The following is a 25,282-nucleotide window of genomic DNA, read 5'->3' as shown; positions in this document are numbered from 1 at the left end:
TGACTTGCTCTGTTCAAAAATCTGGCTCCTGGAATTCTGTGTGTCTGAGGCAGACAAGTTCTACTGCTGTGTGTGGGGTGTGTAAATTGATACCTGTCTGCTGCTTGGGAATTTGAGGCTGCGAACCTACAATAGTAGCAGTTCAGAAGTTGGAAGGAAGGAAGGAAAGTGGCAACACCTCCCTGAAAGTAGAGTAGTACTCCATAGATGTTTACACACAATGAGCAAAGAGGAAATTATCTGCATTTTAATCAACTTTTTGGTGCAAGAACCAGTTTGCATGGAGAAGACACATAATTCCAAGAGAGGAAGTTTGCTGTTGCTATTAAACATATACTGTATAGGTTTGTTTTAAGATAATTGAAGGGAACTTCCCCTTCTTCTCCTCCCTCTTGGATTCCTGGTAGTAGGGTGCCCTTTCTGAACAATGTGAAAATGGAAGAAGCCTTTGTATTCTGCCTTGGTTAGACCAGTGGTTCTTAACCTGTGGGTCCCCAGATATTTTTGGCCTACAACTCCCAGAAATCCCAGCCAGTTTATCAGCTGTTAGGATTTCTGGGAGTTGAAGGCCAAAACATCTGGTTGGGAACCACTGGGTTAGACCTCAGCTGGAATACTGTGTCCAATTCTGGGCACCACAATTCAAGAGAGATATTGACAAGCTGGAAGGTGTCCAGAGGAGGGAGAGTAAAATGACCCAAGGTCTGGAGACCATGAATCCCTATGAGGAGTGTCTTAAAGAACTGGGTATGTTTAGCCTGCAGAAGAGAAGGCTGAGAGGAGACATGATAGCTATGTATAAATATGTGAAAGGGTGTCATAAGGAAGAGGGAACAGACTTGTTTTCTGCTGCCCTTGAAACTAGGACTTGAAGCAATGGGTTCAAATTACAGGAAAGGAGATTCCACCTGAAGATTAGGAAGAACTTCCTAACTGTACAAGCTGTTCAATAGTGGAACTTTCTGCCTCGGAGTGTGGTGGAAGCTCCTTCCTTGGAAGCTTTTACCCAGAGGATGGATGGCCATCTGTCAGGGATACTTTGATTGTGCTTTTCCTGTATGACAGGGGTTGGACTAGATGGCCCATGTGGTCTCTTATTCGGATTCTATGATTCCAAGGGCCCTCTGCATTCCTACCTTGTTGATGGATCTTACACTGTTCTGAAGAACAAAAATCAAACGTAGAGAAGAAAGGACTGGAAACTTTCCTTCCATTCACTTCCTCAAATTGACTCAATCTTGCAGTTTAATGGTATGCAGAAGTACACATGCTGACCTTTTCAAAGAAAGTACCCAGTCCTTCATTGTAGAAAAGCTGGCACATTGTATATTTACGTAATTTATGCTGTAAAATAAGCATAGGAGGGCTGAAAGCCTGAACACCTCATTAGATTATGTTGATAATTTATATTTTGTGTTAAAAGATGTTTGGTGCTGCTGGAACATTGGCTGACCATGTAATTAATATTTCATTAATGCAAACTTTGGGTTAGTGCCTGGTACAACTACAGTATTGTAATTCACTATCCCTAATGGCCAACAGCTGATCTCTAAGGACCCAGTGAAAAGATGAAAAGCAGAATCTTAGGCACAAGTGCTGGTAGTGGAAAACATGGTTGAAAATCTATTTGCCTCACTCCTGTTGACTCCTATCAAAGATCAGTTGTTAATTTTAAGTATCACGGCCAGCATCTAGTTAGCGACACACACTGGCATCCTTTATTTGGAGAGAGGAAATAAATCACCACTTCCCTCGTTCAACGAGGCCTAATCACCTTAACATTTACCTGGTTCCTGGAGAGGGCCAACAAGGCCATCATGGTTGGAGAGTGGAGGACAGCCGAGAAGCATCAATTGATGTCCCTATCATGGGCCAAATAATAACTAGGACTTCTGAAGAACTGTAGTGTTGTGGGAATCTTGCATGATGCCTTTGCCATTACATATCTTCGCTACACAGACATACCTGGACATTTCTCCAAGATGGATGCAAATCAGTTATTTTCTAAAATGAAACAAATATATTGTAGTGTGACCTTGCTTCCCTTTGTCTTGACTTCTATTTCCATGTGACAAAGGTAGGAAAGGGAAGGGGAGTGATATGGCGGGAAATGATGTGTCTCGGCAAGCTTTCTTTCTCTTAGGTATATATTTCACCCATTTACCCACTTCATATACAGCTTTAGATTCAGGCTGAGAAATGTCAATAAGGAAAGTTGTGCTCCTAGTCTTCATGGCAGTGTATCTGACTTTGAGCTTTACTACTCTGCTGCTCAATATGCATGCCCAGTGTGGAATACATCTCACCACATTAAAACAATGGATGTGGCTCTTAATGAAACATGCTGCATTATCACAGGATGTCTACACTTCAAAACACTGGAGAAATTATACTGTTTAGCAGGCATTGCATGACCTGACATAGCAGCCAGCAATGAAAGGACTAAGACATTGATATCTCTGGACCATCTCCTGTTCGGATATCAGTCAGGACACCAATGCCTTAAATCAAGAAATAGTTTTCTAAGATCTATAGTTACTCACAGAAATACCCCAGCAAGCAAGAGTCCAAAAATGGCAGGCTAAAACCCGGAACCTCAATCAGTGACTGATGCCGGATGAGAGACTCCCTCCTGGTCACACAGAAGAATGGGAAACTTGGAAGGTGCTAAACAAACTGCGCTCTTGGCACCACAAGATGCAGAGCCAACCTTAAGAAATGGGGCCACAAAGTGGAGTCCACGACAAGCAAGTGTGGAGAAGGGTAAACCAGAAACGACCTTCTTATAGCAACACCAGAGGCACTCCATGTGACCAGCTATTGGTCAAAGGGCCTTTAGTATAATGCCAAGTTTTTTAACTTTGTGTTTTCAAATACACTAGCTGTGCCCGGCCACACGTTGCTGTGGCAAAGTATGGTGGTATGGGAAATAAAGTATTAGGGAATTGATGGTAGTTAAGGTAAAGGGTAAATGTTTTCCCCTGACTCTGGGGGTTGGTGCTCATCACCATTTCTAAGCCGAAGAGCCGGCGTTGTCCGTAGACTCCTCCAAGGTCATGTGGGATGACTGCATGGAGCGGCGTTACCTTCCCGCCGGAGCAGTACCTATTGATGCACTCACATTTGCATGTTTTTGAACTTCTGGGTTGGCAGAAGCTGGGGCTAACAGTGGGGGCTCTCTCTGCTCCCCCAATTCAAACCTGCGGCCTTTCGGTCCAGAAGTTCAGCAGCTCAGTGCTTTAACACGCTGCGCCAACAGGGATATTATTTCCTAAAAGTTGTGAATATACAATATTTCTGATTGTTTTTTTTTGTCTGTTGGAGGCAAGTATGAATGCTGCAATTAGGAAAAATGATTAGGATGTAATGGCCTTGCAGCTTTAAAGCCTGGCTGTTTCCTCCCTGAGTGAATTTTTTGTTGGGAGGTGTTAGCTGGCCCTGATTGTTTCCTGTCTGGAATTCCCTTGTTTTCAGAGTGGTGGTGTTTGCGATATTTTATGTGCTTCTACTGTCTGTGGCCCTGAGAAAACAGAGGATTTCCCAGACTTTGATGATGGGAATACTTTGTTGGGAGGTGTTAGCTGGCCCTGATTGTTTCCTGTGTGGAATTCCCTTGTTTTCAGAGTGTTGTTCTTTATTTAGTGTTCTGATTTTAGAGATTGTATTGTTCTGTTTTATTATACCAGATTAATTTTTATATATTCTGATCTTAGTGTTTTTGAATACTTGCAGCCAGATTGTATTCATTTCATGGTTGTCCGCAACACAATAATAATAATAATAATAATAATAATAATAATAATAATAATAATAATGATAGTAATAATAATGACTTTGGTAATACACAGTGCTTCACTCCCTTCTCAGCTTCCTTTCTGGAAGAATCCTTTCTTGGGAGGTGTTAGCTGGCCCTGATTGTTTCCTTTGTGGAATTTCCAATTTCCCTGCTTTCAGACTGTTGGTCTTTATGTACTGTCCCGGTTTTAGAGATTATATTGTTCTGCATTATTCTATCCCAGTAATTATTTCATATTAAAGTAGAATCTCACTTATCCAACATTCGCTTATACAATGTTCTGGATTATCCAACACAGCCTGCCTTTTCATAATCAATGTTTTTGTAGTCAGTGTTTTAAATTCATTGTGATATTTTAGTGGTAAATTTGTAAATACAGTAGAGTCTCACTCCAACAGAATGTTGGATAAGCGAATATGTTGGATAATAAGGAGGCATTAAGGAAAAGCCTATTAAACATCAAATTAGGTTATGATTTTACAAATGAAGCACCAAAACATCATGTTAGACAACAAATTTTGCAGAAAAAGTAGTTCAATACGCAGTAATGCTATGCAGTAATTACTGTATTTATGAATTTAGCACCAAAATATCACGATATATTGAAAACATTGACTACAAAAATGTGTTGGATAAGTGAGACTCTACTGTAATTACTACATAGCATTACTGCGCATGGAACTACTTTTTCTGTCAAATTTGTTTTATAATATGATGTTTTGGTGCTTAATTTGTATAATCATTACCTAATTTGATGTTTAATAGGCTTTTCCTGAATCCCTTCTTATTATCCAACATATTCACTTATCCTGCCAGCCTGTTTATGTTGGATAAGTGAGACTCTACTATATATTGATAATCTTATATTATCTGCTTAGAACTGGATTATATGAGGCCTCTTCTTCACAGCTGTATAAAATGCACACTGAAGTGGATTATATTGTAGTGTGGACTCAAGATAATCCAGTACAAAGCAGATAATATAAGATTATAAATGGGTTATATAGCTGTGTGGAAGGGCCTTGAGTCTACACTGCCATATAATCCAGTGCAAATTAGATAATCTGTGGAGGAGGCCTAAGTGAGGCCAAAGTCTGCCTGTCCCCTAACTGAACCCTGGCTGTCCCTCGGCTGAGTTGGTTGCTAGGAGACCAAGTGGGCAGAGATTAGCCCTCTAAACTGGCAGCAATTGGATAAAAACAATTATTGTTCTCCCTCTAATTAGGACTTTATTTTTCTTTTCTTTTTGTTGTATCAACCTAGAGGCGTGGATGATGGGTTGTGTTGCCAAATTTTGAGGTTGGGGGGCTGTAGTTTTGTTGTTTTGTCCGGTGCCCTGATTCCATCACTCTTTTATATATATAGATTACAACTTGTACCCTCAGTTTGCTTCTGACACGATAAATAAATATGCACTTTCCCGAACTCTATGCATTATAGTGATGGCCACAAAAATATTGATGTGGGAGAGGAAAGCAGGGGGATGTCTGCACAACTGTGGACTGACCCCACTTGAATTATCATGGTTCCCTCCTGAATAATCTTGGGATTTATAGTTTGGGGGACTATAAATCCCCCAAAGGGTGCAAGACAACTCTTATGTTATACTTCACTATACCTGGGCTAGAGAATTTCAAGTTTTTAGTGAACTACACATTTCAAAGTGTCCCAGAATGGAGTTATACCAGTTGAATGCATATCAAAGTACTATAATGGCAGAGTGTGGACAAATGGTGCGTGATGGCCTAGACTTTTTTTGACTTGTGTTGGTCCAACTGTCCACTTTCTGTGTGATCCGAATCCAAGAAAACTGTGTGTGAGAGTGGTTTCAGGTTTGTTCTATAGGCTCTGCATTCAAAGTCCCAAAAATGAATGTAGAGGCCGCAGTTAGGGTAAGGTTTGTAGCAAGCAGGATCCCTTCCCACCCCTTCTTCCTTCAGCAACCGTGGCTGTATGGCATGAATGTGTTCTATCTTTGGATACTGAAGCAGCTGTAGCTGCTCACTTCTCTGTCCCAGTTTGCTGAAAAGATGCCTGGGTGTATTTGTGGCCAATTCTGCCCCCATCTCTCTCTCACCCTTGGTTGCCTCCCACCCCACTCTCTGTTGTATGCTGTGTAAGCTATCCTCATTCGGTCAGTCTTTTGAGTCCTGCCTCATAGAAAATACTACTTAAAAACTGAACCAGAGACTGCTTTGTTTCTTTTTTTAACTGTTTATTGTATAATATAAAACTACAAAAGTAAGACTGCTCATTTCCATGTAATTTGCCCAACTGTATTTTTGATTACAGCTCATACCTACAAGTGAATACAGTAATCTGGTTTCAGATGTATATGTCTGTAATATTGCATAGAAAAGGCACAGCTCTAAGGTCTGTGGTTGGGAGAGGGGGGGAGGGGGGATGGGAGAAAATACAGCCTTCTTTTCGTTTTAAAACTATGCACCAAATGTATCAGACTATTTACACCTTCTTGCTTTCCTGCCTCGCCAGAATCTCTCCCTTTAGAGAGTCTAGTATGGATTATACCGTTAAGCATCTACAAGATTTAATTTTTTAACAAATCCAAAATTCACGTTAGGATCATTTTTCATGTAACATTGAAAACAAAAAGCTATAAAATAAGCTAAAATTTCCAAAAATAATTTAGCCATAATATTATAAGCACGGGAATTTTTATAACAGCAAGATCCTGTTGACTTCTGTTGTTATTGTTTTTAGAGACACAATTATATTCTACAGCCAATGACCCCCTTTATCAGTGGAGTGGATTTTACATTTTTTAATTTTTTTTCCAATTGTAAATTTACAATTTTCATGCCAGGTTCTATAAGACAGTAGGGAAAATGATACGAGTACAATTTATTCTCAAACTGGTAATAATTGAGTCTCAAGATGGTAACTTTGAATGGTTGTGTAGACATCAGCAGCCAGAGCTAGTAAAGGTAGTTTATGGCATCAGTTTTCTATGCTGGAGTCTCCGTCCTGCATGGCATTGGCTATGATGGTGACTGGGCTCCTCACCCCACAAAGTCCCCAGAGTGCCACATTCGTGCCCACCAGCCAAGTATGCTTGAGCACAGTGTTGGAAAGCAGCTGCACAGCCTGTTCCAGGCAACAAAGTATAAATCAGAGGGCACAGATGGTGCTACTCTACAAATGGATAGTGATGTGTACCAGCTGTCATGTCTTCCCCTAAAGAATCCTGCAAATCAAACATTGGTGAGGGCCCTGAGAACTGCTTTCCACACGGAACGATTTCTCTAGGAAGAACTGATGCCTCTATGTATGTCAACATGCCACAGTGAAATCAGGTTCTGTAGTGTAAATACAAAACTATCACCCTTTTGCCCCTTTTTTGTTCAACTGCTCTTTAAAAGGTGGAAGAGATAGGCTGGATTTCAAGCAACTCGTAACTTTCTAAGTAAGAGTTATGTTTGTCAGCACTACTTAATTCTGCCTCAAAACCCGCTTTAGTAAGCCACTGGAAACTGTGTCTATTATACTTTCAATAGGAAACCCCAAATTTTTATTAGCCATTTCCTTTTAAATTGGAGACAGAGTGGTGTACAGGGACACACTCCTATGGACAATGGGGACATTGTTTACATGCTGAAATGACTTTTACTCATTACTGTATTTCTCCAATTATAAGACATCATTTATTTCAAGACACGCTCTAATTTCAGTAACACCACCATCCAAGAAAAAAATATGTGAGATACACCTGTGATTCTCAAACACACATTTTAGAGTTGTTCATATAGGAAAAAGTATGTCTTAGAATGGAAGAAATACAGCATCTCTGACCCATATAGGCTCCGTGAACACAGGTCTGGAAAAGCACAAATCCAAGTAGGCTATCCAAGTAGGGGACAGACCTCAAAATCCCTTTGCCAGACAGACACCTTTTCTTTCCTATTCTGAATTTGACACTGCTCAGTTTTATGCCTAACAAGGCAGCTTAACTTGGTGAGCCAGACAATGAGAGTGGTCCACAAAGTGCTGCGCCTGCACTGCCATTACACACTATTTTAAAAAGCCTTCTCAAGAAAATACTTCTGAACATGCAATCTTTGAGGCATGTCATGTTTGTTATCCTGTCTTGTCCCTCAAAATAAAAAAAAGGAAAGGTAGGAGATGAATGCACACCAACTTGTTTGCTTTTATGTGCTAGGTGAATATATCTGTGCCAAAGTCCTCCTTTCCAGTGTAACTCCCTAACAATAATGAGTGACATTTTGAGATTAACCTGAGAAATGGAAACCAAGCTGCCTCAGTGGTGCCAGTCCAGCTGAGGAGCACGCAATTTCCTAATCCCAATGGCTCCTGACAAGTGTGCCATTTTTCATTGGCTGCAACATGAGATTGTTTTGTCACATGAGTAACTTAATTGTGTGGATTGGAAGCTGGCATGAAACTGGCTCGCCTGCCCTGCTATACCCTGCTGACTGGGAAGCCAGATTATTCTGCTGGGTCTTGCTGTATCTTTCTGTGTGTGGCACCCAAATCTACTGGCACCCCCTGGCAGGAGGGAGAGAAAGGTTAAACACAGCCTGTTTTATGGGGATCCCTTGACACAATTCAACCTACCAGTTGTTGAGAACAGATTGCTTTAGGTCTCGAAGGCTGCAATCCTATAGCTCAGGCATGGGCAAACTTTGGCCCTCCAGGTGTTTTGAACTTCAGCTCCCAGAAATTCCTGCCGGCTTATCAGCTGTTAGGACTTGTGGGAATTGAAGTCCAAAACACCTGGAGGGCTGAAGTTTGCCCATGCCTCCTATAGCTGCTTACCTGAAAATAAATCTCACTAAATTCAGTGGGACTTGTTTCTGGCTGAACAGATATAGGATTGCACTGAAGAAGGGTGATGTCACCGATTACCATTAAAATAAAGGCTATATTTTGTTGAGCAAAATAGGATCTGGCCATTTTAAAAGACACGAACAATACAAAATAGCTTTGTTTTTACAACTAAGTTTATAAACCTTTTTTTGCATAAGTCTTATCCAACCAGATCTACTCACAGGAGAGAAAAGTGGACATGGGTTTGGGGGGGGGGGGGGAGGAGTGATCTTGCAAACGGCATGTATCCTAAACAGAACCCAGTTAATATCTCCAAACCTCTCACACCCCTCTTGAAAGGATTTACATTCCTACAAGAGAATACATTCCTACCATACATTCTGTACATGTTACAATCCAGATGTTGTTAGCTTCACAATAAAATAAATATATGTACAAAAGGAAAACAAAAAGGAATAAATAACTTATGGAAAACAAAATGGAAAAAAATCACTTCAAATTCCAAAAAAGCTCATTTTAATTCTGCTCGCCTCTTGTCACTTCATTGCACGAGAGTGTCAAAAACATTTCCACAACATTTGTGTTTTTGGGGATGGGAGGGAAAGGAAAATGTGTAATTCTGGTGTACAATTGTGACAAATAGTTGCATTGCCTGCCACAATTATCACCAATTTGTCCCAAAGGATGTGCTAAGATGACTGACTGCAACTTCGATGCTCCAAATAGATTTACTATGCAGAGTTAGGTTAGTGCCTGAAAAACAAACTGGCTGCTTTGCTCTAAAATGGTGTTCATTTGAACATTTGCCTAACATATGGTACTTATTTAAACACTCAATTGGCAAGTCCAGAGGAGAGGGCAGTTGTTTCTATGTTAAGTGCAAAATCAGTTTCTAGTGACTGTAAAAGTATGACGTTTGCTTAAAAGTTTTTCTTAACAAGTTTTGCAACTGCACGAACTTTAGTCTGATTCAAAGGAGTACAAATACATATTTGAGACATTGTAGAGCTGTGTAACAGCCTGATGTATCCTAGGACCATGGTTAAATATCCTATAGTATCAATACCCAAGGTGCTACTAGGATCTTGCCCATCAATCCCTGCCAACTAATCTGGCAGAATACACTTTGGAAACTAGAAGTGAGTTGTTTTTACTTCCCATTTAGGTCACCATTGTGTTTCATGTTATAAACACAGGTATTGGGGGGGGGGAGGTATATGGGGAGGAGGCATGGCAATCGGCACCACTACAAGGTCTTTATGAGATAGGGTGTTTCACAATGATAGTTGGTGCCTTCCAAAGTAACACAGAAGAAGACGTCCCTGCACACAGCATCTGGCTACCTATATAAATTACTACACCTTGCGATTAAAAACACTGACTTTTCTCTGCTCCACTTCCTCCAATACTGGAAATGGACAAAAATGTTTTCCAATAAGGACAACTTCAAGAATTCATTTTGTGAACATGCTGCTGCACTGATGAGGGACAAAATGCTAAAAACTGATGAGCAATTCTCTAATTTTCACATAGGTTTGTATAGGAATGAGGAGTTGTGTGTGCCTTACACATAATACATTACATGTATTTAAATAAATAGATATGGCCTGTTCTAAAGTGCCAGTTTTATACAGCTGTCTACCTAGAGACAGACAAGACCCAATCTTTTTATCCATGACAAGAAGTGAGCAGAACCGACTGAATATTGCCAAATTACATAAAACATAATTTAAAATTTCTTAAATAAATATAAAAGTTATTCCTAAAGAAGCCATATGCATATCAACAATATAGTTTGTAACCTGCACTCAATTAAGTACCATTTAAATTCATATACCATAACAGTTTCAGCAACAGGCATGATAACATGTTTTCTTTAAAATAAATGTACATCATAATGAATACAGAGGAAAAAAATTGGCAACAAGTGCAGCAATGAGAAGACTTCGGTGGGAAGGAAACATGCATAGAGAGTTGCAGTTGTCTATACATTGTAAAATAGGCCTTGTAAAGTGTAAAGCAGGTAACACACTTGAGTCAGGAAACCAACCCCAGAGAAAATACCAAGTGTCCATAATATGACCAGGCTCCAGTTCTGACAGCAATGGATATTTGAGTGAGTCCATCCAATGCCAAAAAGAGATGATTTCACTGCAATAATACTGAAGTTGCCTTTTTTTCAGCACTTGTCAACACAGTGAGTAGTGATAATAACAATAACAATAACGTCCCAAGAAAAGAGTAAGAGTAATCATAAGACTAAATCAAAGGAACAAGGTATGTTTGCATTATACCAGAAGGGAAAGGGGGAGATTTCCTCTAGACTTCAATGAATTTCCCTGCCAGGAAGCTCCACTCAACGCAACTTACTTTTAAGCAAGGTTGGCCAATACGCAGCCAAAAGGAAATGGGACTTTTGTTTGAGACGAAACACAAAACAAAAATTAACTGCTACAGCCTTATGATAGTTATGCTGACATTTAAATCGGATTACTATTTGCTGTATTATGACATTCTAAAACCAGATGCAAATACAATGGCCACATCCCAAAAAAGAGTTAAGTATGCTTAAGGCCACTGATTTCTCCAGGCTGAATTCTAACTTTTCCTGCTGCAATAGGAAGAGGGTTGCATTCAAAAAAGGATATTTCCATGACTACAACCCTCCCACCATGTAGGAGGCAAAAAGTTAGGATCCAAACCAATACACGTGGAGGGGCACGGAACGCTGTGCTGCGCTGTGGCTGAAGTCTATTTTTCATTTTCTAAAAAAACTTCAGAAAAGGAGTCTTGGTAATTGTGGGATGGGAGAAAGGAGGAGGGAATATAATCATAATGAAGTTTCACAGCTATTTCCTGCCAACTGTTTGACATCAGTGTTGGAATATACATGGCTCTAAGGTTTTTGTTAATCACAGTAGTATGCAGCAGCAGGGAGTAAATATTTGTGAAACTTGTAAGAGGAAGAGCCCTTGGCCTTTTCCTTCAAGTGCGTGTGTCTCCATGAGGGAGGCCAACTGCAGACTGATTTGATCCAAATTTCTCTTTGCACCATTATACACGTATAAAACACTACAAGTCTGTATAAAACTACAAGCAGTTCTTGTACATCAGAAGGTGTATGCAGGAACTGGGTGAGCAAATCCTACCAAAATAGCTATTTCCTTTTTGTGTGTGTGAGAGAGTATAAACAGCATTTTCTTTTGTTTTTTTATTTTCTTTTTTTAAGAAAAGACCCCTCAATATCATAAATTGCAGAATCTGTACAAAAATATAAAATAAATTTGGGTAGCAGTTTTCTAAAGAGCCATGTAAATGCAACATTTAAAGAGGAATCATTAACACCTCTAAAAAGGCTGAATTGCTAAGTCAATCTAGAGAGGGCTAAAATGCCAAAAAGGTACTGCGATTATCTAAATAATATTTTAACCTCTTGCAATAAAACTTATAGAAAAAATAGACAAATATGCACATGCAATTTACAGCTTTTCCCCAACATAATCCTTGTGCTTAGCTTTTACAATTCTTTTTTTCTTTCTGTCAATCGTATCAATATTGTTTACAATATGCATTTTCCCCTATATCAGGATTTCATGTCTCCCTTGAGGAACCACTTTCAAAAAAATATTTAAAGTGGTCATAAATGGATGAAGGCACTCCAACTCTGCTTGAAGCAAAAACTAGTGTGATCATTAAAAAAAAAAGGAGAGAAGACAGGCAAAGATTCATGCTTGGTGGTGTGTGGGTGTGTGTCTGTCTGTCTGGGAAGGTCTGTAAGGAGGGGGGCGGGTGGCTGTGAAAATACTACCAAGTGTTGATACTGGTACATTTTAAGAAGTTGCTATATTTTTAAGACCCAACAAGCACCTCCATTATATGATCCAGTTCTGTAAGGTCCATTTTGAAAGGCTGATTGGGGGTTACTGGCTGGGTGCTGTAAGGAGCCAGCGTCTTTAGGAGGTCATCTGCGGAGACAGGAGCCATTTTTGAGGCAGCCCCAGTAGAAGATGTGCAAGGATCAAAATCATACATAGACGTATCAATGTCAGCAAAGAGAATGTCATCCAAGGTCAAGTCTGTAAGAAAACCTGTAGATGTTGTGATCTCAAAATTACCAGGTAAGGAGTCCATCAGTTTAGGTTCATTTATTCTGCTTTCTTGGACACCCTCGGACTTCTGAATGCAGGATGCACTGACGTTCTCCTTAGCATGATCTGATGCCGTTGTGTCTGCTGTTACTGCAGCTACTACTGCCTCAGTGGAGGTAGGTGTTGGACAGAGCTCCTCAATTTCGTCCAAGGCCGAGGAGAAGCTGTCCTTTACTGGTTGGACAGTTGGAGGTGGTAGTTTCATAGGACCATCATGGGGGATAGTCTGGGAAGTGCAAAAAGTGTCATCCTCAAGCAGAGAGGCAGGGGTGAGGCAAGACTCCAGTGGTGTAGTGCTTGCTGAGTCAGTGGGGTGGACTGGCGGCGAGGCCAGATGGCTAAAGGCAGGCTGAACCTCTCGGAAGTTGTCTCCCAGAGGATCGGTAGGCTGCGAAGGGGCGACGAACACAGGCCTCAAGCTGCCTTCCTGTTTGAGTTCCTCCTGAATTCGCCTCAACATGTTGTTAATTAAAACTGTCTTTTGTAGGCTTGGCTCTGTTAATGGCCTGTGGTTATAAAGTTTCATAAGGGAAATGTTGAAGATAGTCTGGCGCTGTAAGGTGTAAGACACCTTAGATGGACCATCAGTCGGAGACACCACTTTGCCTTCCAGCCCATCTTCATGCTCATCAAACTTCCGCTTTCCTCCTTTCCCCAACATATATCTGAAAGTAAAGAAGAGAAGAAAATTACAGCTAATTAAACTTATATGCTTTCATTTCCTATCTCTTCCAAAAAGAATTGTCCAGAAACACTGCAGAATAGTTCAGTAGATAATCTTTTTAGAAGAAGGCTGGCAATATGTGAGGCGTTTGGAACTTCATCTAGTGAAAGGAAAATTCCCTTCCATCTTACAAATGTGGGGTCTGTTATGTGTATCACAATAGTTGCTGTGCCTACCCACAAAAAACCCAGCTACATTAAGTAGCAATGACACACATTTGCTATTTATCACAAAACTTGTAGGTTCTGCACACAATAAGTCTGCCACACAGAATAATTTATTCGGAAGATGATACTTATTTCACAGCCTGATAGCTCGTAGGTCATCAGATTCTGTTCTTCTCTTATCAGGGAGATGGACAAGAGGCTTGAAATATCCCTCCATACCCAAGCTGTAGTGGGAACCACAACGACCGAGGGAGGATTAAAAGGTAACCCAGGGCCAGGTTTTTGCTCCAAGTTAACTTGAAGCAACATGTGAGGACAACATCCAAATTATTGTAGGGTGCCCCCCTCCTGTTGCCTTTACTATATTTGAGATTTTAAAGATTTAATTTATCCTCCAAGCATACAGGAATGAGGGTCTTAACCTCAAGATAGCTGACTGTTGTATACATGTTTTGATCCAAAGATATCACAGTCTTTAATTAATAAGAAATTGAGGAGTAGTGTTGGAAAGAATTCATCCAACATTTTGGGTATCACCAATCTCGGCTTCTGATGTGAAAGACATGCAGGCAGATGCACACTGCAATTCACCAGTTTATCAGGCTATCTGATGTATGGATCAACATATATTTATCCCAGTGTGTCATGGACTGGTACCTTATTTGTGCTTTATTTGTAGCATTACTTTAGAACACAGAACATGAATCTTAGTGAGAAAACCTGCTTTCCTAGTTAGACTATTCAGCATCTTCCTCCATCAGAGGACCATCAAGGATATGCCTTGAAATATTAACAAGTCAAATAGTAAGTCACTGTGTCTTTCTTTACTATACATATAGTCATTTTTAATACATATGAATTAGTCAGAGGTTGATCAGGGAAGGAGAGGCTCCCGTGGCTTGAATGAGTAGGAGGCAACTGTACAGTTGAAATGTGCAAAGGAGAATAAAGCCTCCATTGTAAAGCACACATGCATAAGTAGATCTTTTATTATATTTAATGTAACACATAGGAGCAGAAAAGTCCCTTTATTGTGATGGGCAAATCTCATAATCTGACAAGGTGATAATGCAAGAAGTTTGCTAGTTAACCCATTTTCCCATTCCTTCTGCTAATTACAAGTGAATATTAATTTAAAGCAGTGGTTCCCAACCTTTTTTTTTAACCAGGGATCACTCTCCAACATTAGTACCAAAAGGGTTACGAATATGTTTTTGGTCAACTTTAGATTCAGTTTGGTTATTTGGGGTGCTGATTCAGAAAATTACATTGGATAGACCACATCAGATCTAGTTTCTCATACAGAACATATGCGATCCAGTAGCCACCATCTGCTTGCGCACAGAAAACTAGAGCTGATGTGATCTATCCAATGCCATTTTCTGAATCAGCACCCCAAATAACCTCAGGAACAGGTCTAAAAATGAAGACACCAAGAAAAAAATTTGGTTGGGTTGTTATTATCCGTAGCAGTAACGGTGAGGCCGCTGACCATATTTTAGCTCTTGCTGACCAGTGGTGGTCCATGGACCACAGGTTGGGAACTACTGATTTAAATTATAAGTTTCTAGCTCTCAAGGTCATAGAGAGTCTATTGAAACTAGTTTCTGCTAAGCTTATGAATTGAGACCAGTGGTTCTCAAAGTGTACTCCATGAAACCCTTGGGGCTCTGTGAAGCATACTAAGGGGCTCTGCGGTTGCTTCCTCCTTCCTCTCCCTCCCCCTTTAAGCTGCCCCTCCTCTTTTCTGCTCTTCCGCCTCCCTCGCCCCAAAGCGTTTTTTCTTCACCCCCTTTGCCCCCCAAAATTCTTTCCACTTTGCCACCCAGATCCTTGCTTGCTTCCAAAACCATATTTCCCTCCCACTCCTCAGGAGGTGCTTTGATTGTGCTTTTCCTGGATGGTAGAAGAGCTCAGTGGCTGAAAAAGTTTGAGAGCCCCTGATAGCAACCTGACAGCCCAAGGGATGGCACTTTTTCACTTGTCACAGGTATTGCCCTTACTTTGTCTAATGGTTCCATGATCCTCTCTACAATAATCAATTGCCCTTTAGTAGGGTAGTGGAAAAGTGCCAAAAACACCCCCTTTAAACAAATGACACAAATTAGGCATGTTATCATGCTTAACTTAATCCCAATGTGAAATCTGGATGTGTAGGTTGCAGAATTAGAAACAGAATTGCTCCAGGCTTTTAGATTCCCTATATTGTTCTGAACACACAAAACCCAGGAGGAGGATTTTGCAGATTGGAAGCCTTTGCTGCTTCTTAAAACAATATATAGCAATTTGATACTTGCAACTGAAGGGGAAAGTAGTGATCTGGAGTGTGCAGCTGGTTGGAAAACAAGGGCATGACAAGAGTTTTTAATGCTAAGCCTCACTGCATTACCAGAGCTTATAATTATTTGTTTGCAAATATGCAGGCACTGTAAGTAGGGTGGCCACACTGGACTTCTGAATCTCAATCTCTCTCTCTTTCTCTCTCTCCCTCCCTCCCTCCCTCCCTGTAACACCTCACCTCTCACTTCTGAAGAATACTGATTGCATTGCAAAACAAGAACTGAGAATTAACTCGTCTATACTGCTAACACTTGGGTGAAGCCAGAACCAAAAGCCTGCGACTGGAATATATGGGACCCTACCAAAGGCACAAATGCACAACCAAGAGGACTATTACCGACGTCACAATGGGTAACTTGAATCTCCATTCAATGAACTGAACACTGACTTCCTTCTGAATTTCAAATGCTGCTGCAAACTTCATACATGCAGGAATTTCTGTTAAGCTCTGATTTTTGAAACTGTAGAAGTAACAGCCTCTGGGCTGTAAAGCTTTTTTAAAAGCTACTCAAGACCTCGGAGAGAGTAAGGTACATCGTCCTTGGAAATGCAGCTGCAAACGTTCTTTTTGGACTTATTCCAAAGTAGAAAAGACAAGCACGCACAAAGCATTCTCTCCTCTGCACACACCCTCATATAAATTAGAAAAGGAATATTTATTAATCGGGTGGCAGAGGAATGGAGGAGGAGACGCAAAAATGAGACTCAGGCTCAGCGATTGTAAGTGTTGAATATTGCCCATCCAGTTGCCCCTTTAACATTTCTGGAAATGGAGGTCAGTGCTGGCTGTGGGTTCTGCCTTGGATCATCTGCTTCTTTCCTCATCTAAAGTGGATTTTCTGTGGTGCCATTCTGATGTCTCAGTCAGTGAAAAAAGCACCAACACTGCATTGTGCTTGGAAACTGACTGGTAACTCGTTCATTAATGACCTTACAAGTAAATGCTTGCCACAACCCTTACTGCCATATTCTGCAGCAATTGATGATTTAAAAGATTTTTCAAAGATAGTCCCACAGGAGGAAGGAAGGAAGGAAGGAAGGAAGGAAGGAAGGAAGGAAGGAAGGAAGGAAGGAAGGAAGGAAGAGGAAAAAGAGAGGGAGAAAAAGAAAAAAACAGAGAAAGTAAGGTAGGTTGGAAAAAGAGGGGGAAGGAATTGAGAGTTCAGAAAGTGTGGCGTAGTGGTTTGAACTTCAGAATATGGTTCTGAACCAACTGAGTAACTTTAGGCAAATCACAGCCTCAGAGGAAGATAAAGGCAACTCCTCTTTGAATAAATCTTGACAAGAAAAGTCTGCAATAAGGTTGCCTTAGGGTCGCTCTAACCTTGAATCGACCTAAAGGCACACAACAACAACCATCCTAATTAACATGACTATCTCATTAGCCAAAAGCAGGGCCACACTTCCCATTGAAATACTGGTCAGTTTATCTTGTCTAAAATTGTTCTTCATTTTAAAAATTGTATTGTTCTTTCATTTTTTTTGCATTACAAATAAGATATGTGCAGTGTGCATAGGAATGCATTCATTTTTTTCTTCAAATTATAGTCTGCCACCAAACCGTCTGAGGGACCATGACCTGGCCTTCTGTTTAAACCGTTTGAGTACTCCTGAGTCAGGCTGTTGATGTTCTAGATTAGTGTCTATCATGGCTTGATTGTAGAGAAATTAGAGACAATATACATGAATTCCTGGTCAGGAGAGGGTCTAGAATAGGAATTCAGCCTGTTAGGTGGGATAACTCTCCTTGGAAGAATGGAATTTACAATATGCATGTGCTCCTGGGTGCTTTGTTAGCAGTTAAAGTCACACTAACAATGTCCATTCCTGACAAGCACAACAATTTGGGGAAGGCACAATCTACACTTGCACTTTGCATGTGCCCGGGGGCACTGCTAGCATATTTCAACCAGAACCATCAATGACTATGTCAGGTGAACTATGGCAGCAGGCCATGCTGGTAGCCTCTAACCTGTTATCAAGGCAAAGAAACCAGTGTGAAATGGGATGTTAGATCTAGGCACACTGGCAGGTGCATGTCTTGAATTGACTTAGGGCTCCACATTTAAAACTGGGCCCATGTGCAATAATAAAACAACTAGACTGAATTTTCTTGCCGAGTTATTTCTTAATGTACTAGTTTTCCCAACCCAATGTGACATGTTCTCAGCAATACATGGCCTTTTCTCTAGAAAACATTAAGGCAAAACATTTTTGTCATTAAAGTTCCCCATAGCTTGTGGTTCAACACCACCCTACAGAGTTCAACCAGAAGACATTTTCATATTATAGTGTGATTACACAATCTCCAGATTTCTTTAAAACCACCATATACTTTAAGAATAACTTCTGTTGGTCACTTTTTACACCTTCTTTAAAAAGACTGACTCAGTTCTTGAAGAATTTTTGTGCAGTCCTGCTTAGGAAGACAAGGGGAAAAATACCAAAGAGGGAGAAGACAGCTTGCACAGAAGAGATTAGAAAGCAGCAACTGACTGAGATACAATACTTTGGGAAAGTTATAGGGAAAAATAAATATTTCATAAAATTTGCAGCCTTGCTTTCAGAAGAGAGCAAGACAAATTTCATGTACTTAACTCAAAGCATAAATTAGAGCAAGCCACAATTAAAATACAAAGCAGGCCTACTTAACTTGTGGCTCGCTAAGGGAAATGCAGGACAAAATGAGCCCAGCCCTTCTGCAAGAAAGCAGCAATTGGGAGGCCACATAACATGTCTGATGGGAGACAGTTCTTTGCAAGACAGTTTGGATTGGTTTGATGTTATAAAAAAGAAATATAATCAATCCTTTATGAAAAATATAAAATCAGAACTTCTTACATTGATACATCTTCTTGAGAATTTCATTAGTGTAAGATGGGAAATATTTCATCATAAAATGTCAATCTCGTTTGGCAGAGTAGCCATCCATTATCAATAGACGACATTCCAATACTGCAGGAATCAGCCAGGCTTTGAATCTGCAAAGCCATTAAATGCTAATCAACGTGATCAATTGCAACATTCACACTTGTCTCAAACAGACAAGAGTTCTTTCTCCGAACCTAGACTTTCTACAGATATACAAACCCCACTTGCCTAGTTTCCAACAGACCTGACAACCTCTGAGGATGCCTGCCATAGATGTGGGTGAAATGTCAGGAGAGAATGCTTCTGGAAGATGGCCATACAGCCCGGAAAACTCACAGCAACCCAATTCCAATACTGTTTCCTCAAGATATTCCACTTGAGACCAACAGGATTTACTCCCAGATGAGACAGTACAGGACTGTAGCCTTAATAATAATAATAATAATAATAATAATAATAATAATAATAATAATAATAATAATAATTTTATTTTTATACCCCGCCCCATCTCCCAGAAGGGACTCGGGGCAGCTTACATTGGGCCTAGCCCAGGTCACAAACAATATAAAAACATAACAATAAAACAATCAATCAATAATAAAACAGTCATGGGTCAACATACAATAAATATACTATGATAAAATCGTTTAAATTAGCCTTTAAATTAATGTTATATTTTGCTAACATGCATTTGGGGGGGGGATATAGCCTGTGGGTTTTAGGTGAACCCCAGAAATTTACATTGTGTGTATGGGGTGGTGGAGGAGGGATTTCTTCACCTCTATCCTACATTTTAGTTTCTGGAGAGTCCCTTTTTGTAATAGTCATCTTCTTGGGGAAAAACCCCTGCTCCTTGGGCTAGTATGGTGTGTGTGTTCAAGTGGCATGACTGTCCTTTGCACCCCAGTGGAGGGCATCTGGGCACAAACCTTTTTTTGCAGTGGTAGTGGTGATGAATGCAGCCTTTCACAATCGTTTTGGAGGCCAGCGTGGCCCCCAACCCCTTACTAGTGGGCCATGCCCTAATGTGAAATGGACCTCTCAGTCCGAATGAACCTGTTTGTGCTATAGGAAGCATTTCACACGACATGACTGACTGGTCATCTTAATAAAATAGACCTCACAACAATGACCAGCTAATTTAAGTAGAATATTTGGATCAATGTATTTTGCCTCTGAGGTTATTAGATGTTGGCAACTTCAAGGCAGACTATCATCCATAACCCTGCTCTCTGTCAATCCCTGCTCCATGTCACTGGTAGATTCAAGGGGAACTGCTACAGAGGCAAGGGCTTACTTCTGATACCCCTGATCTACTAGATGGCTAGAGGACAGAGGGAAGCTGGAACAGGAAGATTAACCCTTATCTGAACAAGTGGAAGCAAAATACCCAATTCCGGACCTGCCTTTAAGAAGTCCAGAGAAATTAAAAGCCAAAGACTGAGAAATTCGGAATAGATATCAACCAAGTTTCTATATTCACCATGAAAAAAGCTCAGAGTTAAAATTTCTTTCTTGTATGCATTGTGCTTATCAACTTTACTGTTTGTTGGTATCAAAACTTCTTGCCTAAATGTATTGGATATTCTAGTACAATGCAGTTTATGAATGTGTTGATTTTAGCTTAGGCTATCTACATGAGGTGTAACAATGTTTCATTCACACGCTGCCCATTCCCAGAATTCCCCCCACTGCTGAACATCTCCAGTTTTGCTTTGACAATTTACAGTCAGATAAGAATCACTCTCCCCTATGTTGTGTCATCCTAAAGATGGCTTCAACATAGACAGCTTGGCAGCATGGATCTTCTGACTAGTCTTGCTCCCTTATTTTTGCTTTCCCGTCTCCTGTCCATACAAAGGAGTGTGCATTGTTAGCATGTGAATGTATCAGTTCTGGGATACTAGAAAGCTTCTCCCCTTCCTCCCAAAATCTTTCCAATTATTTGCTTTTGTGATTATTGTCCTAGGATACATGATTATTAATCCTGAGATGACAAAGAAGCAAGTCATACGCCCATTTCTTTTGCCAGGGACCATAGCCTTGGAGCATGAAGTAAAATAAAGTTCCATCTGCTGACATATATGCGTACAATGAAACATCTCTGTGAATACCTATGGTTCCTACAGCAAACTTGTAAAGCATGGGAAATGCATACCTACACCTACACATGTCTTGAAGTACAGGCTTAAACAGTGATCCTTGGTGTATGACGCATTAGTGAGGCTGAAATTCAGGTCTGGTATTCACCCTGAATCTGCCTGACAGATGACCTATATTAGAAAATGGGGAACATGCAACCATATTGATTCCTATGGAATTGTAAGTGACTTGATATTATCAGTCATAGTATTTCTCTGGATGAGCTGCCTAACAGGAAATTGGGTGGGCTTTGTTTCATTGATCCTTTGATATTGTGAAATTATGATGTTGTGTTGACTGTTTATTGCCTATATTTTGTTTTGCACTTGTTGTATTTTGTGTCACGCCTGGAGTGTTTTGTGAGCCGCCCTGAGTCCCTCTGGGAAATGGTGGAAGGATATAAATAAAGTTTATTATTATAATTATGATTATTTGATTCCAGAACATGGTCTTGGAGGGTAAAGGGACGCACTGTGTTCCACTCTGTCCCACTCTGCTACAAGCATGGACAATTTTCTGACCCCGAGTACCACTTGTAGTGCTGGCTGAAACACTGGGACCCCATATATTTTCATGCAAATCTCATCAATATTCTTTCCTTGCTGGCAGGGAGAGGACAGATGTCTTTCCACCATCCCCTGGTTTAGAGAGAATGGCCTGTATGAGCATTCCTGAGAAGATGCAAAAAGGAATCTCCAGTCCCATCCCAATTTACTCCAGCAGAAAAGTCGTCTAGAGATTTGTAGACACGTATCATCAAGATGTGTTAATTCTACTTCCTTCACCCATCTAATTCAGGTGGGAAAGTGGCTACGTTCGGCCAAGGCTCAATCTCAGTGAAAGAATGGATGATGAGAATCAATAACATAAAGCTTACTACATAAAAGATGGAGGCATTACTAATGTGTTTTGGGACAACAGTACTTCTGTTTTATAAGATCTTTAGTCTTTTTCTGTCAAATAGTGCTGCAGCCTCATTAAACTATAACTCCCAGTATTCCATACCATTGAGCCATGGCAGTTAAAGGGGGTGTCAAACTGTATTTATTCTACAGTTCTGATGCACCCACAGATAGCTTTACCTCAGATACCTATGCTCTCATATCATTCAAGTTGGCCTACCTGAATACAGTTTAATGGGGAGGCTGCTTTTGAAGATATTTCAAAAATTCATGTTAACACATCACAAAACTGCTAGACTAACTAAGAACAGTGTTAGTTGTATTATGTTGGTGACCCAAAACTAGATCCATGATTATTTCAAAGCTCAAGTGAAAATGCTTTAAAGTACATCACAGTTTAGAAATAGAGTATTTGAAGGAACATGTTTTCTCAATAACTTGCCTATCATTTGAGGGTATATTTACAGAATACTTCTCAAGTTGGTTCACTTGGTGGCTACTCAATCTTCTTTCAGCACTAGTCATAAAACCTTTCTGGTTTCCTGTGCATTTAAAATGTCAATGGGTTGCTTTCTGCAGCTTTGTGAGACATGGTTGTTGATTAAAATATTAATATTTTAGTTCTATTTTACTGTGTTTGGCTGAAGAGGGGGATGAAAATAGATACAAAGCATAAAATACACCAAGTCTGTATTAACTACCTATTGGGCATGTCTTATGTATAACAGTGTGTGTGTGTGCTAATGTAAAAATGTGAACCTGACATAAGAATTAAAGATTTAAAGTTGTTGGGAGATTCTATCTAAGGCAACAAATCATGTAAACCTGCTCAAAATAGTTGGCGTGTATTTGTTTTCACTATTGGATGTTTTTGTGTAGCATTGTGTACTGTCATCTTATTTGGGTGTCACTATCCCTCTGCTACCAAACTGAATGTAAGAAACTCTCCTTCCAGGATCCCAAGCTTTCCTCTACTTTGGATTCTCCCACAACTTCCTTTGGTGGCCATGGAGATTCTGTCATTTCAGAATAAAGTATCTTAAAGTTGTTTCAAGTAGCTGCCATTCAATTACTGAAGAAAATGCAGTGGTGGGGTGGGCAGGAGTGATAAAGGGTAATGAAGACTGCCCCCAACAACATGAACTTCCTCAATCCAACATAAAATGGTATGCAAGTATGGGGACACCAGTTCTGGTACTACAGGAGACACTTTTGATGTTCATCATTAGGTCTCCATCCACCACCACTACCATCACTATTCTGCCTTTAGTCCACTTTCAGACTGAAGGTTGCTTACAAACAATTCGAAAAAATAGTCAATAATTCACAAATATCTAAGTTAAAAACGGATTAAACTATCAAAAAAAGTACAGTTAAAAACATGGAACCATGATCATCAACAAAATAACGGAGAATCCAGCATATAGCACTAAGCCCATTCTGCCTAAACAATCAGTCTTCAAAGGGCTATTGACACAGAAAAGTCTTCACCTGTTTATGGAAAGAGATGGGGAAGAATAACAGTCTAACCCAGACATGGGCAAATTTCAGCCCTCTGGGTGTTTTGGACTTCAACTGCCACAATTCCTAACAGCTGGAAAGATAGCTGGGATTTCTAGGAGTTGAAGTCCAAAACACTTGGAGGGCCGAAGTTTGCTCATACCTAGTCCAGCTTCTATAGGAAAAGAGCTACAGGCTTGGGAGCAGCTACTGAGAAGGCTTCCTCCTGTGCTCCCATCAGATATGTCTGGAAGGGTGATGAGATACAGAGAAGGACCTTCACAACAAGTCTCAAATCATGAGCTGGTTTGCAAGCAACGACATGGTGAAATAATGTGGACATGAGCTGTATAGGGCTTGCATGTTAGGCAGTTACATGTAATGTGACATCTTCAGGCTGTGTACTAGAAAAGGCAAACTGACATAAAAAGACTGAGTCATAAAAGACTTAATCTACCCACTAATAGATATGTGATGCAGTACAAACTAGGATTCCCCAATATCTGGTATTCTTCAATACTATAAACAAATTCTGTATTCTCTACTTTGCCTTTTCTTCGCAATGAAGCTGCATTATTTATCAAGGTTTTTTTTTTGAATGACATCAAAATTGGCTCCTTTTCAGTTCTGGGAAATAACTAGGCAGCCAGAGAACAAAGGCTTGTTTAGTGTTCACTGGTCCTCACTGCAAAGATGTCAGTGTTGCAAAAAATACACATTGCAGAGATCTGCTGCTTTACATTTAAGACAAACCTATTTTCACCACATGCTTTGGTGTAAATGACAGGTGGAAGCACAGGTTAATCAAGCTGAAGTCAGGAAGCCCCCCCCCCCCCCAAAAAAAATTATATAGACCAAGCTTCTAATTCCCAAAGAACATTATCTGCAGGCACAAGTCCAGTGCAGGCATGTTGCTTTTCAGAAATGTCTGTGGACTGGGCAGCAAGTGTAGGCCTTTTACCAGAGCTAAAGTTCACACACAGTCATTTACTCATGCAAATCAATTAAACAAAATTCAGAAATGGCCAAAGACTGGATTCTGAACTCACTCAAGGGAAATTCTGCTAGTGAAGGAATCCCCCTTTTTCCTTGCAGCTTCTAATGCTCTTTGAAAGCCTGCTAAAGATGACCAAGGGTTTCTTTGAAACAAGGGATCAGCAACAACTGCATTCATTCCCCTCCACTGGAGACCATTTTCCTCTGAACACAGCAGTGTTTATAAATGGGACACACTGTAGTGATTAGAAACTGTTACCCAAAAGTATAGATTAAAAACCCCTACTAATTTTAAATTCTATGTGCCCAAATCAGTCCTGCTTGCTTCAAACTGCATATAAAGAGATGAGACATTAACTCACAGCAAACAAATTACTGTGAATTCATCTAAAAATACTGCAAGAGGTTCTCTTGCAATGGGCAGAACTCAGACAACATCCTGGGCCCAACCCTTCCCCACATTAATTGGATTGTGAAGTCTTTCCAAATAAAAGCTTTAAACTGCATGTCTTTGACTCTACTGATTCCAAATTCAAAGGGGTGTTCGTGTGGCTATAGTGCAGATATAAATAAAATAAAAGTGAAACTATTCACTTTTACTCTGGCTTCCCTTTTTCAACCTGCTGATTTGTTTCAGATTAATGTTGCTCCATACAAAGGTTAGCTCAGTAGTTTAGTAATACAGGCATTGCTGCCATAATGCCCACACTTCACAGCAATGTCTATAAAAAGAAAACTACGGAGTTCCAAGGTCTTAGGTAACATCCATGTTAATTGGGAAGAAAGGGGGAAAGCCTTTCGTAACAAATAAGCAACACAATTATACCGCAAGTCAGCAGCGTAAGCCAGCTAACGTGCTCCAGTGATATTTTGAAACTGTAATCTGATAC

The 25,282-nt window shown here is 40.2% G+C and overlaps 1 protein-coding gene across 4 annotated transcripts in view; it reads right to left on the bottom strand.

The window, feature by feature from the left end:
- Window positions 1-5,990: 5,990 nt before the first annotated feature.
- Window positions 5,991-25,282, bottom strand: part of sertad2 (SERTA domain containing 2) — a 137,477-nt gene continuing 118,185 nt past the window's right edge. For all 4 annotated transcript variants that reach the window (XM_062958777.1, XM_062958781.1, XM_062958784.1 and 1 more), the window contains one exon: window positions 5,991-13,415. In XM_062958777.1, the coding sequence (XP_062814847.1) occupies window positions 12,452-13,411 (960 nt within the window). In that variant the 5' untranslated portion in view covers window positions 13,412-13,415 and the 3' untranslated portion in view covers window positions 5,991-12,451. The remainder of the gene's footprint in view (window positions 13,416-25,282) is intronic.

This window comes from Anolis carolinensis, chromosome 1 (genome assembly GCF_035594765.1).
Source record: "Anolis carolinensis isolate JA03-04 chromosome 1, rAnoCar3.1.pri, whole genome shotgun sequence".
Taxonomy (NCBI): Eukaryota; Metazoa; Chordata; class Lepidosauria; order Squamata; family Dactyloidae; genus Anolis; species Anolis carolinensis.
This window is presented reverse-complemented; position numbering and strand designations above follow the sequence as displayed.